Source organism: Oncorhynchus gorbuscha, linkage group LG06, assembly GCF_021184085.1.
Source record: "Oncorhynchus gorbuscha isolate QuinsamMale2020 ecotype Even-year linkage group LG06, OgorEven_v1.0, whole genome shotgun sequence".
Taxonomy (NCBI): Eukaryota; Metazoa; Chordata; class Actinopteri; order Salmoniformes; family Salmonidae; genus Oncorhynchus; species Oncorhynchus gorbuscha.
Window position 1 is genome coordinate 70,477,982 of NC_060178.1, and position 16,135 is coordinate 70,494,116.

Here is a 16,135-nt window from a genome sequence, read left to right on the forward strand (position 1 = left end):
ACTTTTTTGCATAAAATATAATTTAAATTACTCCAGAGCTTTTTACTATCATTCTTTATATAATTTAACTTTGTTCCATATTATAGTTTCTTCTTCATTTTATTTAGTTTAGATTTCTCAATTTACTGTATGTTTGCCAGTCTGCTGTGTTGTCAAACTTATTTTCTATTCTTTTTGCCTCATCCCTATCAGCCATCATTTTTTCAAATTCATTATCTATGGTGATTTGACAGTTCTAACAGTCCGTTTCTGCATGGGCACGTGCTTATCAGTAATTGCAAGAAGCAGTTTCATAAATGCTTCAAGTGCACAGTCGATTGTTCCTCATTACACACATCAGAAGAACAAATATTCTTCGACATAGGATCCATTGCAAAACCTGTTGTATGATCGCTTATACACAATTTTAGGTCCAATCTTTGGAACTTGTTTTTTTTCTAGATATGGCTATTATATTTACTGCATCCGATGGGTGTGGATACGACTTTAGAGCAGATTCATGCAGCATTAGTAAAGATGTGATCAGTATACGTGGATGACTTAGTTCCTGTTCTGTTTGTAAATACCCTGGTAGGTTGCCTGATAACCTACCAGATTGCAGGCATTGGTTACAGCTTGAATTTTCTTTTTGAGTGGACAGCTTGATGCCAACAGTCAATATTTATGTCATCCGGAACATATTCCTCTCTGTTGATATCATATACATTACACACACATTGAGCATTTTACACATATAGTCCAAGTACTGACTTTTAGTACTCAGTGGTCTATAGCAACTTCCTACAAGAATGGGCTTTAGTTGATGCAGATGAACCTGTAGCCATATTACTTCAACATCATCTGACATGAGATCCTCTCTCAGCCTAATAGGAATATGACTCTAGGCATACATGGCAACTCCTCCTTCATTTGCATTTCTATATTTCCTATATATTCTATAACCATATCTACTACTGCATCATCAAATTAATTATCTAAGTGTGTTTCACCAATGGCCAGAATATGAATGTATTCTGATGTTAGTAAGTTTTACATTTCATGAACCTTGTTTCTCAGGCTACATACTTTAACAGTATGGGCTATGGGCTATGTTCAGTACTTTTCTGGGTTGCTTGTTTGTGAGAGGCTGATCCAAGGTAGACATGTTAGTGACATTTACATTTGAGGCTATGGTACTGAGGGAGCTGCCAACAGTGGGCTTCTTCCTAAGGCAGACAGTTTCAGTGCAAAACAGTGGAATTAAATTATATGGGCATATGATTATTGCTGACAATACCCTCGAAGTTAACAGTTAAACGAGCATAAATTAGGTTACTTACATTGACTTTACTTATTTCTCTGGGGTATAATACAATTTCTATATCCTCTGTTGCTTATTATGACAGGGAGGACTGGAGCCCTACCAAACCCAGACTGTCAGTCTCTTAAAGGGATACTTCATGATTTTGGTTATGAGGCCCCTTATCAGATGAACTCGTGGATACCATTGTTATGTCTCTGTGTCCAGTATGAAGGAAGTTAAGAGGTAGTTTCGCGAGCCAATGTTAACTAGCATTAGCACAATTACTGTAAGGCTATGGGTATCTGCTGCCAGCATGCTAGCAGATACCATAGAATTCCAGTCATTGCACTAACACTAGTTAGCAATTGCGCTGGTGCTAGTTAGCAACTTCCTTCAAACTGCACGCAGAGACACAAAAATGGTATCCACGAGTTCATCTGACTCTGAATAAGTAGATAATGGGCCTCATTGCCAAAATCCAGAGGTATCCCTTTAAGCAGTTTTCTATGTTGTTGAAGATAATCCTGGACCCTTCTCTTTTAAAGATGATGAAATATTGCCGCTCCAGAATCTCCCATATGTGTTCAATTGGGTTGAGATCTGGTGACTGAGATGTGCGCGGCGCACACAGTCACGCACACACACACAGGTGTGGTTTGTATGATAATTAATAAGCAATTAACTAACCATGATGCTTAGGATAATGTATAAAAATGATCAGTTGTCCATTATTTTGGCTACCATGGCTAGAAGAAGAGATCTCAGTGACTTTGAAAGAGTGTTCTCAAAGGAGCATAGGGGGTTTCATGTGTGTGTGTCTCAGTCACCATTCTTTAGACAGCATTTCATCATCAACAAAACATCAAATTATGGAATTTCTCATGAACGAAGGGTGTTGCATCCCTCCAAAATTGTTCCAGAAACTTGTAGAATCTATGCCAAGGCACGTTGAAGCTGTTCTGTGGTGGCCCAAAGCCCTATTAAGAAACTTTATGTTGGTGTTTCCTTTATGTTGGCAGTTACCTGTATGTGTCTACTAGTCAGAGCTAGCAGATTAGCAATGGATAGAGGCAAGTGATAGAGTGTGCTGTTGGGGGGAGGGAGGGAGGGCAAGATGGCTAGATAAGAGTAGAGTACCTCCCAGTCATTCTCCAAGTCGCAGAGCTTCTCAGCATACATGTCTAAAGCTTAAAAAAGTGTTTTAACTCCTAATTAAATCTCTATGGTGATCACCAGGATTTCTTGATTTATATATCATGATAGATTAATAATGTTGACTGAGCGGCATATTGAGGATAATTTAGCTGTCAGATAGGCTTGATTTGATTAATGTATTTAGAGGATGTGTGCAATTGAAATACATATTTTCGGTTTCCATGCTTAAGTAGGTCACCTCAGGGCAGCAATAGGATCTTTGGTAGTGTTTTCCTCCCAAAGTGTATGTCCACACTGAATGCATAAACACCTGATCTCCTGAACACATTCATTCAATCTGATATACAGCTCTGTAATGATGGCTTTGACCTGCACTGAAATTGTATTATACAGTAAAACACAGTCCAGAATGTTAGTCACACACTGTGTTAGAGTGCCCCCAGACTAATCAACAAACTCAAAGGGTACCCCACCAACATTCTTCCCCTGCATACCAAAACGTGTTCTCTCCACATTAAAATATGAAGACCAAGCACTTAATGCTCTGTGCTTTTCTTTCAAACTACTCGCCTGGGGTCATTTATGTCTTGTTAGCAAAATGGCTCCATCAAGGTCACTGCAGGGTCAAGTGATGTCACAGCAGTCATCTGTGGTGGAACGTTCTAACAGGTCAAGACAGGAAGGACAATCCTGGAAGTGAGGTCATAACTAAATGAATCGTACAACATATTCCACCCGGTTAATGCACAACAGCACCTCATGAATATCCATTATTTACAGTTGACTGGCTGTTTGTATGACTCATAGTGTAGTGTTTCTGCTGTATAAAAATGGAGGTGCCTCTTTCTAAAAGCAGTAAAGCACACACCTACTGAATTATCCATGAGGTGTGGTGCTTGTTGCATAACATTTATGTATTTCTAAAAGGAATTGATAAGTTTGGACAGTAAGATAAATAGGGCGAAAGGGCCAAAGAGTGAGATAAATGGACACAAAGGGAAAATGAAATAGAGGGAGAAAGCGAGACAGACAGACAGCTAACAAGAAACAGGCAGGGAGTTGGAACGTCTGAAAGAGAAAAACAAACTTGGACAGATCGAAAGAGAGAGACAGAGAGATAGATAAACACAGATAAGTTTGACCCGTCAGTTGTCTCATTACTGTGGTGTTTGATCCGAGTGCTGTTTGTCTGTCACATCAACATTGACCTCTGTCCTGCTCCTGAGTCAGACCAGCAGCTCTAGGTCTCATCGCTATTGATCTGACCGTTCACAGGTCACCCCGTCTGACCCTGAACGCATTCCTCTCATCCATCACCCTTGCCTGCACACATGAGTAGGGAGGTTCCTATCCACAACTTTATGGTGTACGTTCTGGGATTCTAAGAAATTGAAGGAGAGTTTTTACTTTGTCAATTTTCCAAAGGAACTGATAGATATCGGACATTAGTGATGATCCCCAATTCATTTTCAGCTGAAAATTAATTGAAATCCTGACCTTGAGAAGAGTGTTTATTGCATGTATTTCTTAATGTGTATATTGATTAATCATACTTAGTTGTCACACAAACTGTACCTAGTCCTATAATTCCTATGTGAATCCACAGCTTAAGACAAGTTCATAATGGGAATTTACAAAGCAATTCTTAGATTTATTTTATGGTTTTGACCATGAACCCTCCCACCCCACCTTCTCTTTTTTTGTCGCAGGAGGTGAGTGACACAGAAATCATGGAGCTGGTCCACAGTTCGTTGGGCCGGATGACCGTCATACGGCAGATCTTCCCTCTGTGGAGAGACACCAACATCCGCTGCATGAGGAACAACCACCGCATCTCCTCTCTGCTCTGTGACCCCCAGGAGGGCTACCTGCAGTCCCTGGAGGTCAGTGTGAAGGATAGGACTTCATTACTCTATTTGACCATCAGCCCCGTCACCACCCTGTCATCACCGTAACACTGTATCCACACCATCACAGAACGCTTTGTCATTCACCCAACATCACCCCATATATTGACAAGACATGACCATAACCATGACACAAGCATTTCTGAAGGTCGGCGAGAGCGATTTGCCTGTCAGCGCTGTCACAACATTGAACATCATCATCGTTCTTACACTGTCATTTCCTTCACACATCCCTCCAATGTTAAACACCTCAGTCTGTCATCACTATTCTGACACAGGAACACAGATTTCTAATGTTAAAAATGACTTAGAAATGTTCTCCGTAGTCATCTAGTGTGCAATGACCGTGACTTACTATTCCAACTCCATAGCTAGCATAGAACACTGTTCAGGACAGATGGTAAAATCATGTGGTATTACTTTAGACTTTATCTCTCAATTATTAATGTGAAAAAAGGTGAAGCACTGGCTAATGCCAAGTATTTGTAAGAGAGAAAAAAAGCACAGGCAAGTGCTTTTCTTTTCTAATTTAAACGTGTTACCTGTGCTGTGTAAAGCACTGGCCACTTATCTATCCCCTTTCAAATCATGATCATGATATGTTAGTACACCAGACCCTTCTTTCTTAGGATTCATCAAGTGATGCATAAAGCCTTAAGTACACCAGCCAGACCATCCATAAAGCTTTAGAGAAAACAAATGCTTTAGGTGTTGTATTTGGGCATTTCCTTCTCTTCATGGTGATGTATCCTAAGGTATACAAATGTATAAAAATGCAATATCCTTCTTTAAATATTTGTGTATTATTCTAAACACTGTTTTTTTTATATAGAGTAGAGTTCAGTAGAGTGCAGTACAGTATAGTACAGTAGAGTACAGTGCAATACAGTGTACTCAACACTAGTGTGCCTTACTGTGTACTGTACCGAACTCAACTGTACAGTACTCTACTAAACTATACGTTTCTTTACTGTACTGTATTTTACTGTGCTGTACTGTACTGAACTATACTCTACTTTTCATTACTGAGCTGTACTTAACTATACTGTCCTGTACAAACTTTTGAACCCAACTGTGGTTTGTTACTACTATGATTTAATTGCAGAAATTCCATTACCGATCTTTCGGAAAATTTCGTTAACGATTTGGTAATGGAATTTCAAGTTTTAACCACTTAATAATTCAGAAACAAAATTGATATCAGTAAAAACACTATACCTAATTGATAGGCCTACCTTTTAAGTTCTGTGAACTTTCATTATCCTCCCTCCTTATGAGGGAGACACATTTTAAAATAACTTAAGGATATGTGGGTTTTTGGTAATGGAATTTCAAGGCCCAAGGCAAAGTTTCTTAAACCTACAGAAGACAGAAAAATGTATCCAAAACTAAATATACAGTGCCTTCATAAAGTCTTCACACACCTTGATTTTTTCCAATTAATTAAAAATGAAAAGCTGAAATGTTTTGAGTCAATAAATATTCAACCCCTTTGTTATGGAAAGCCGAAATACATTCAGGAGTAAAAAAGGCTTAACAAGTGACATAATACGTTGCATGGACTCATTCTGTGTGCAATAATCGTGTTTAACATAGGTGTTTGAAAGACTACTTCTCTGTACCCTACACATACAATTATCTGTAAGATCCCTCAGTCAAACAGTGAATTTCAAACAAAGATTCACCCACAAAGACCAGGGCGGTTTTTCAATGCCTTGTGAAGAAGGGCACGTATTGGTAGATGGTTAAAAATAAAAATCATACATTAAATATCCCTTTGAGCAGGGTTTCCCAACTGGCCCCCTCCAGGTTCTCTGATAAAAAATAAAAAATAAAACAACATACATTTTTTGTGGGGGACATACAATACTTTAAAAACACCAGGAAATCAGCTCAAAGTGATTTCCACCATGATCGGGAGTCCCATAATTCACCTTTCAGCAGGACAATAACCTAAAAGACAAGGCCAAATGTACGCTGGAGTTGCTTACCAAGATCACATTGAATGTTCCTGAGTGACCTACTTAGTCTTGACTTAAATAGGCATGAAAATGTACTGCAAAACATGAAAATGGCTGTCTAGCGATGCTGAACAACCAACTTGACAGAGCTTGAAGAATTGTAAAAATAATCATGTGCAAATATTGTACAATCCAGGTGTGGAAGGTTCTTAGAGATCTAATATCTAAAATCTATATCTAAAAAGACTCACAGCTGTAATAAATGCCCAAGGTGATTCTAACATGTATTGACTCAGGGTTGTGAATGAATACTTGTGATATTTATGTATTTCATTTTCAAAACATTTGCAAACATTTCTTAAAAACATTTTTTCACTTTGTCATTATGGGGTATTATGTGTAGATGGGTGAGAAAAAATACATATTTAATCAATTTTGAATTCGGGTTGTAACACAACTAAATGTGGAATAAGTCAAGGGTTATGAATACTTTTTGAAGGCACTCTAAGTGTTGATATTATTTGTCAGGAGTCTTTACTTCAACATTATTGTGTTTCTGGTAGATGTTTTCTAAGACCCATTTTCCATCTGTTTGACCAGAAATCAAAGCCTTTGCCTATTCCATGTTTTTAGGATGGAAAATGGTTGAAAATGTATATATGCCTTCATTTAAAAATATATATATATAGATGTGGCTTTCTTTTGACACCCAATTTGACATGCTCTTATGAACATCACATGTTGTTGCTCAATGGTCCTTTTATATGGAAATGACCTAGTGTGTTTATGTTTGAGCTAACTTTTAAAAAATGTATGCATTTTGTAAACTCGATTTACCACCGTCACATTCATTTCAACTCAACAAGTGTGTTTTCCTCTATACCCAATATGACCATGTGGATTGAATGTCCAATTGAATCCTCTATGAAATGAGGAAAACAATAATTGTACATGTATTGATCTCATGGTGAACCATGATAGAATACAGGAACAGAGATCTGAGGAATGGTGTCCTTCAGCAAATATCTCTCCTTGTGTCATTGCTGTACCCTGCCATTCATACATGCCTTTGTTGGTGTATCTCGAAAGCACGCTTTGGACGTAGGCAATCCATTGTGCCTATTTTTATTCCAAATGAAAATGCCAGGGAATGTGTTTGGGCTTCTCTTTCTCCAGTGGTCCATCAATAAATCACAATCACAGTTTCCTACAGACAAGTTAGAAAAGATATACCGTGGGTGTAATTGTGAGTAATGCTCTGTGGCATTTCAACAGACATGTCTTTTTCTATCATTAGAAAACTTGAGGTTATCTTTCATATCTCTCGTCTGTAACTTAAAAGTGGTCATTGCAGTGTCAGACTGGGTGTTTCCTGCTCCCCAGGTGTCAACCACTATGGGTCGGTTTCTCCCTTTCATTCTGTGGAAATGCTTATTCCCTACTGAGCAATTTATTTCCCCTGAACCTCACAGGGGCAGAGGCATAGAGGAACCACTTTTGTGTTGGTCTTGTAATCTTTCACAAGGTTCAACAATTGATTTTGAGCATCTCGTTTTAGCTCCAACAGTTTTGGGGAGTTTTTCCCTGCCAGATCTCAAACTAGTTCATTACCTGCATGACAATGCTGATTCTGCTCAAAACCTTTTATAGAAGATGTTTTATTGTGTTGTTTCTCCCCAGGTCTCCAACTTGTACCTGTATGACAGTGTGCTGATGCTGGCCAATGCCTTCTACAGTAAGCTGGAGGACAGAAAGTGGCATAGCATGGCTAGTCTGAACTGCATGAGGAAGTCCACCAAGCCTTGGAATGGAGGCTGGTCTATGCTGGACACCATCCAGAAGGTAGGACACAGACTAACTCATATGGTGTCGAAATGGATTCCTTTCATTTTTTTCACATGTAGCTCAACTCTTTGAATACAGATGTACAAGGAGAATGATTTAATATTTTGTGTTTAGATTCAAGTTTCAAGTTTTATTTGTGGTACTTGCAGGATTCACATGGTATACACCATCAAACTAAATGCTTGCGTCTCCTTGGCGTGCCAATTTTATTCGGCTGCCTTAGGAAGTAGAGATGCTGTTGGGCCCTCTTGACAAGAGTCGTAGGGTTGTTGGTCCAAGTGCTCGGTGATGTGGGCGCTGAGGAGCTTAAAACTGCTTACTAATGCAGTCCCTTTGATGTGGATCAGTGGGATGTTCCTTCCTCTTCTTCCTGAAGACAACAATCAACTTTCACGGCTCCCGAGTGGCGCAACGGTCTAAGGCACTGCATCACAGTGCTAGAGGCATCACTACATCACTGACCCTGGTTCAATCCCAGGCTGTATCACAACTGGCCATGATCGGGAGTCCTGTAGAGCGGCCTGCAATTGGCCCATCGTCATACTGGTTATGGATTGGCCGGCGTAAGCCGTCATTGTAATTAGGCAAGTCCATTAAGAACAAATGCTTATTTAAATAAAGATTAAATCAAAATGTAAATCCTTTGTTTTGCTGACATTGAGGGAAAGGTTGTTGTCTTGGTACCACAATGCCACTTCACTTACCTCCTTCCTATAGACTGACTTGTCATTTTTGGTTATCAGGCCTACAACCGTGGTATCATCAGTAAACTTGATGATGGAGTTGGTGTCATGCAAAGCCACGCAGTCATGGGTGAACATATGGAATACAGCAGACGGCTGACAACACACCCCTGGGGGGCCCCTGTGTTAACAGTCAGGGTTGAGGAGGTGTTGTTGCCAATCCTCACAGCCTGTGGTCTTCCCGTCTGGCCGATAGTAATTTGGGCATGTCACCTTGTTTTTCTTGGGCACTGGGAGGATGGTGGTCTCCTGGGACAGAGAAATGTTGAAGATGTCAGAGAAAATGCCCGCCAGCTAGTCAGCACACACTCTGAGGACCTTTGCCAGGGATGGCATCTGGGCTGGTGTCTTTGTGAGTTTTCACTCTCTTGAAAATTTTCCTCACGTCAGCCTTGTATAGCGAATGCACCTGGTCGTCCAGAGCATCTTCCTGGATCCCTCAAAGCGAGCAAAGAATGTGTTAAACTCGTCTGGGAAGGAGGCTTAGGTGGGCACCACACAGCTGGATTTGCCTTTGTTGTCCATTATTGTCTGTAGTCCTTGCCGCATGCGAACGAATATGAGTTGTCAAACATCAATACAAGTTTGCTCCGCACACCACTGAGTAATTGAGGTTTGTTCTGTTGACATTGAATGCTGCAGTGCGTGATCTCCGAATGGTACGGATATCTCCGTTCATCAAAGGTTTTTGGTTGGGGTTTGTCCATGTTGTTATTGTGGGTACAACATCATCAACATATTTCCTAATAAAGCCTGTGAATGACGATGTATATTCTTCAATGTTGATGTATCAGTCTCCTTGGTGGAGACATATTTCAATCAGTATTCTCAAAACAATCTTGCAGCCTTTGGTCTGCCTCCTCTGTCCAACGACTCACTATTCTCTGTGTTGGTGTCTCCCTGTTGAGGAACAGAGAGGAACAGAGAGATGTGATCTGATGGTCCAGCAGGTTGTTTCTTCTTGTGGGGCAGGATACATTTTGGTGATAATTGCTTGGTTAAAATCACCCACGACAATAAAGACTGCTTCCGGGTGAGAGGATTCTTGCTGGCTAATTATCTTGTACAGTGACTTACAGGAGCAATTGCAATATGCCTTGCTCAACGGCACATCGACAGATTTGTCACCAAGTCGGCGCAGGGATGCTGGACCAACGCTCTTAACCGCTAAGCTACCGACCGCCCCAAATCGGGTGAACAGGAGCTTGAGATGTTTTCAATCTCAGTGCACCAGGTATTGTTGATGAGGAAACACACTGCCTTTCGATCCATACGGAAAATGGAAAAGCCATCTGGTTGAGTCGAGTATATCGTCCGTAAGCCATGTCTCTGTAAAAACAAAGCCACAGCATTCCCTGATGTCCCTCTAAGATTGAGGCCTTCCTCTGAGTTCATAAAAAAAAGGCAGGGATTTCACATTTTAGCCTTCAGGATACTAGGAAGAGGAGGCCGTATAGCACATCTTTTCAGCCTAGCTTGGCGTCCCCCTTTCCTTTCTCGGCTTCATTCACCAGCATTGCCTTCGGTCATCTTGGTTTATCCAAATGAACAAATTAGAACAAAATGTACTCGATTGCATCAATTTATAGGCTGTGATTAAACCCTTCATGAAGTTAATCATTTAGAAATTAACAAAAGTGTTTTTATTAAAATATTGAAGGGAAAAGGACCTATTGTATGACTAATTGTTTTCTTATGAAGTCATGATGACACTGCCTTGTTGACGAGTCATGATTTCACTCTACTGCTCACCATTCCCTGAGAAACCAGATGATTTTGAAATGTTTTACGTACTTTGCACATCATCTAATGGACATCACTTTGCACCAGGCACCTGCACGGATAGGGCTCTACCTGTGCAGAGCACATGCCCCTTTGCCCTTCCACTCTCCCAAGTGCCCTTTTTGGTGGTGGTATAGTTTCCCACAAAATCTTTTTTTTTTGTATGCATTTTGTATCATGGTTGTTCGGAATCCACAACCAGCTAGTCGTTGTTAAGTTCGCCATCCCCCTCCCCGTCCATTGGTTGCGTCTGATCTTCCATGTACTGAGCTTGTACGTGCCTGTTTGCGACTTTTTCCCAGTCTGCCCTGTATGGTGGTGTCCAAACAGGCTTGAGAGATGCTGTCACTGGTCGAGTGTGTGTAGCTAGCTACCTAGTTTAAATATCAACAGTACTGCCACAGCAGCATAACATTTGATTAACACTTGATAACACTTGATTTAGCCTACATCATCATCAATATTCAGTCTAGTTGGCTGATATGTACAGCAGAGAGAGGAAGAAATACATAGAGAGTAAAGGTCTTCAAGGGTCCATTCCGAAATGGATCTGGGGCTTTCCCACCTGAACCCGATATGCATAAATAAATAAAAAAATATAATTTTGAGACACGTTCCCGAACGGACCCGAGGACAACTAGACCCGTTCCGTATGGACCTGGTCCGGACCCAGACAAGATGTGATCTGAGTCAGGGAAGCAGCTACTTTATTTTTGGGTATGCGGGTACAGATGGATCCGTGAAGACCTCTAAAAGAGAGATAAATCACAATCAGTAAAATATCTTGAGCTAATTTACTAACAGATTTACTAGCAAAAAAAAAAAGTTTTTCATTTTGAGCACTTGCCCCCTTGAAGGCCCTGCTTTGCACCCCCCTTTGCACAGTAGATGTTCTTATCAGCACGTTCCTGTCGTTGACTTAAAATCAATGGTCTGTATAGAAATTGAGCTGGTAAGCTTGGTGGTTCAGCTGGTTGGACCATACAGTGCATTCAGAAACCATACAGTGCATTCAGTGCATTTTGCTCATTTATAAAATATAGAAAACTGAAATATTGCATTTACTTAAGTATTCAGAACCTTTACTCAGTAGTTTGTTGAGGCACCTTTGACTGCGATTACAGCCTTGAGTCTTTTTGGGTATGATGCCACAAGCTTGGCACACCTGTATTTGGGGAGTGTTTCCCATTCTTCTCTGCAGATCCTTTCAAGCTCTGTCAGGTTCAATATAGGGAGCATCGCTGCAAAGCTATTTTCAGGTCTCTCCGGAGATGTTCGATCAGGTTCAAGTCCCGGTTCTGGCTGGGCCACTGAAGGACATTCAGAGATTTGTCCCGAAGCCACTCATGCATTGTCATGGCTATGTGCTTAGGTTCGTTGTCCTGTTGGAAGGTGAAACTTCACCCCAGTCTGAGGTCCTGAACGCTCTGGAATAGGTTTTCATCAAGGATCTCTCTGTACTTTGCTCCGTTCATCTTTCCCTCGATCCTGAATAGTAACTCAGTCCCCACCGCTGAAAAACATCCCACAGCATGATGCTACCATCACCATGCATCACCGTAGGGGTGGTGCAAGATTTCCTCCAGACGTGATCCTTGGCATTCAGGCCAAAGAGCTCAATCTTGGTTTCTAAGAGTCTTTTAGGTGCCTTTTGGCAAACTCCAAGCAGCCTGTCATGTGACTTTTACTGAGAAGTGGCTTCCGTCTAGCCACTCTACCATAACAGCCTTTTTGCAGGAGTGTTGCAGAGATGGTTGTCCTTCTGGAACGTTCTCCCATCTCCACAGAGGAACTCTGGTGCTCTGTCAGAGTGACCATCAGGTTCTTGGTCACCTCCCTGACCAAGGCCCTTCTCCCCCGATTTCTCAGTTTGGCTGGGTGGCCAGCTCTAGGAAGAGTCTTGCTGGTTCCAAACTTCTTCCATATAAAAATGGAGGCTACTGGGTTGTTGGGGACCTTCAGTACTGCAGACATTTTTTGGTACTCTTCCCCAGATCTGTGCCTCGACACAATCCTGTCTCGGAGCTCTATGAACAATTCCTTCGACCTCATGGCTTAGTTTTTGCTATGACATTCACTGTCAGCTGTGGGACCTTATTTTGACAAGTGTGTGGCTTTCCAAATCAAGTCCAATTAATTTAATTTACCACAGAAGGACTCCAATCAAGTTGTAGAAACATCTCAAGGGTGAACAATGGAAACATGATGCACCTGAGCTCAATTTCGAGTCTCATAGCAAAGGGTCTGAATGCTTATGTGCATAAGGTTCTGTTTTTATATTCGCAAACATCTCTAAAAATCTGTTTTCGCTCTTTCATTATGGGATGTTGTGTGTAGATTGTGGAAGATCATTTTTTTATTGTATCACTTTTAGAATAAGGCTGTCACGTAAAAAATGTGGAAAAGTAAAGGGGTCTGAATACTTTCCGAATGCACTGTATAAGCCATACAGTATGAGTGTAAAGTATCCTTTTCATATCACCTCATATAGATGCATCAGCATTTGGATGCATTTGTACTCCGTTGGCACTCAAGCGTAGGTTGCGTTGTAGTGTACTTATTTAAAATGTGGACACAGAAATGTTCAGCAATCAACTTAGATGATTGCTGAACATGTTATAGACCACTCAAAGCATATTAGAGATTTGAGCTTTCCTCAGTTCCTGCCTTTTAAGGAGTTTTTCCTAGCCACTGTGCATCTGCCTCTGCATTGTACGCTCTTTGGGGTTTTAGGCGCAGGTTGACATTTATTTTGGTGAGTCTTGTCCTGAAGGCAGAACTGAGCGATTTCCCCTTAGATAGGCCAGATGCAAAGTCCAAATTGACTACATTGTAAAAATGTATTAAAACAAAAATATGCTTTTTGGTCTTAATTTAGAATTAAGGTTAGGCTTTGAGCGAGTAACCGAAAGGTTGCTGGATCGAATCCCCGAGATGACAAGGTAAAAATCTGTCAATCTGCCCCTGAACAAACCCACTGTTCCCCGGTAGGCCTTCATTCTAAATAAGAATTTATTCTTAACTGACTTGCGTAGTTAATTAAATAAAGGTTACATTTTAAAAAAATACTAAAATAGTGATGTGGTTAAGGTTAGGTTTAAAAACTGATTTTATGACTTTGTGTCTGTGCCAGCTAGTAAACACTCTGCAGAGCTGCCTCCAGAACAAGAATTATATATTTTTTAAACTAACCTACATTTTGTTTTATGCTGGGTATATGTACAGCACTTTGGGACAACTGCTGATGTAAAAAGGGCTAAATAAAATGCATTTCATTGATTGATTAGACACCACTTAAAGTATCCTTGTCATTATGCTGTTGCCATAGAGACGGATCACCGGGTTAACAGGAATGATGGACTTCCGTGCCGAAGGTTCTAACTCCCACATCCAGTTTGAGATCCTGGGGACCAGCTACAGTGAGACGTTTGGGAAAGATGTCAAACGGGTGAGTCAATGTTGAACAACGCAAATGCACATCCTGTTTTATTCACTGCTTTTTTCTGATATTGATCAATTGTGTTTCGGTACACGCAAGAACATATGCAATCATGGGCACAATGTGTATTCTAACTGTGTTTAGTAGTTCCAAAAACATCCAGTGATTTTGCAGAGTATTTACAGAAATACTCATCGTAAATGATGATGAAAATGCAAGTGTTATACATGGAACTTTAGATAAACTGCTCCTTAATGCAACGGCTGTGTCAGATTTCAAAAAAGCTTTACCGAAAAAGAACATACTGTGATCCAATGACTATATATGAATGGACAAAGCAATCGATCTCTTGACACCATTTATTCCTATGTGAAAACTCAATAGCGCACTGAAGCAAAATTAAGTTGGAAAGATGGCATCTCATGGAGACATAACATGGGCAGGTTGAGCTAATCCAGGAAGTGACATTCAGGCTAGCTCATTGCTGCCCCCTTTCATTGACTAACTCAAGTTGATGGCCGACCATTGCACTGCAGGCTGCCATTAGCAACTCAATTATCCTTATAACTTCTTCTGTGCGGTTTTAAAATAATTGGTTCAAGGACATACATCTGGTGTTTTAGAATCAATTATTGGTACCATGATTGTCTCCAAAAATATATATATATTTACACGAAATTGACCACAAATATAGCTTTCTTTCCATTCACAATAATGTGGGTTCCTGTTTTTTGCTAACATTACCTGCAGTACTACTTTTTGACTTTGAACTTCCCTGCTATGATCAAACACGTAATTAATTATCTTATAAATCATTAATAAATCATTTAAAGTGTTTATAAATGTTTACAGAACTATTTTGAGAATGCATATTGCCATTTACAAATATAAGAATAATGATAAATGGTAAGTAAACTATTTACAAACGGTTTACAAATGGTTTAATAAGGGACTTATAAAGTTTTCCCTGATGGTCAGACACACACAGCTATACCAGCTTAAAGAGATGCATAATATGTTCTGCAGGTGCAGTGTAGTAGTGTGTCAATAACTATCACAGACTATTTACTTCTGATACTCATTAGTGGGCCAGTTATCTAAAATGGAAAAGCCACAAGTGGAAATTAGACAACATCAATAAGGAGACAAAACATCAATAAATGTTGTGTGTGTGTGTGTGTCTGTGCATCTATGTATGTCTGTGCGTGTGTAAATGTGTGCCTGTGGTAATGCAAGTCTGTGTGTGTGTGTGTACATGCAAGTGTGTGTGTGAAGACGAACTAACCAAAACCACAAATAGTATGCTTTGTTTGTGTGCACTGTGCAAGTTGTTGTTTGTTGATGCTTCTGTCCTGGTTCAGTCACAAAGTTACTGCAGAATTAAGAGGAATTGAGTTCACTGGCAATCAATGTGGAGCAGGGAGTGACTGGGAACTGTAATGAAGATTTAATCACTAGACTACCTAACTGGAATTATTAAGCCAATTCATCATACTATGGCCATTAGCAATTGCGGAAAACACACACACACACACACACACACACACACACACACACACACACACACACACACACACACACACACACACACACACACACACACACACACACACACACACACACACACACACACACACACACACACACACACACACACACACACACACACACACACACACCCGCTACACAGTATGAGCAACAAATGCATACTATACACATGGTCACATGAGTACACACTACCTGTGCTGAAAAACATGTGCAGACATATAGATACGGCAGACAGACAAACACTGGAGCATTATTTTCTTGAAATCATTAGAGGCACCCAGGCAGGGCATGGGAGGGCCAGCTAATGGCATGCCAAATGCATTCAGTGTTGTTGTTCATTATCAGTATGCCTGTCTGCCTTCCCCTTGGAGCATGGCCATTTACTGGGGAAACCAGACACAAACACAAGTACCTCTCTGTCCCATTTAATAGCCTGTTCATATGTTCCTGGTGAGGAGTGTGGGATTGATTCA

At 40.5% G+C, this 16,135-nt stretch overlaps 1 protein-coding gene across 2 annotated transcripts in view; it reads left to right on the top strand.

Moving 5' to 3' along the window:
• LOC124038280 (glutamate receptor ionotropic, delta-1-like) overlaps positions 1-16,135 on the top strand; it is a 446,412-nt gene that overhangs the window by 359,913 nt on the left and 70,364 nt on the right. For both annotated transcript variants that reach the window (XM_046353943.1, XM_046353944.1), the window contains exons 6-8: positions 4,147-4,320; positions 7,986-8,147; positions 14,004-14,123. In XM_046353943.1, the coding sequence (XP_046209899.1) occupies positions 4,147-4,320; positions 7,986-8,147; positions 14,004-14,123 (456 nt within the window). The remainder of the gene's footprint in view (positions 1-4,146; positions 4,321-7,985; positions 8,148-14,003; positions 14,124-16,135) is intronic.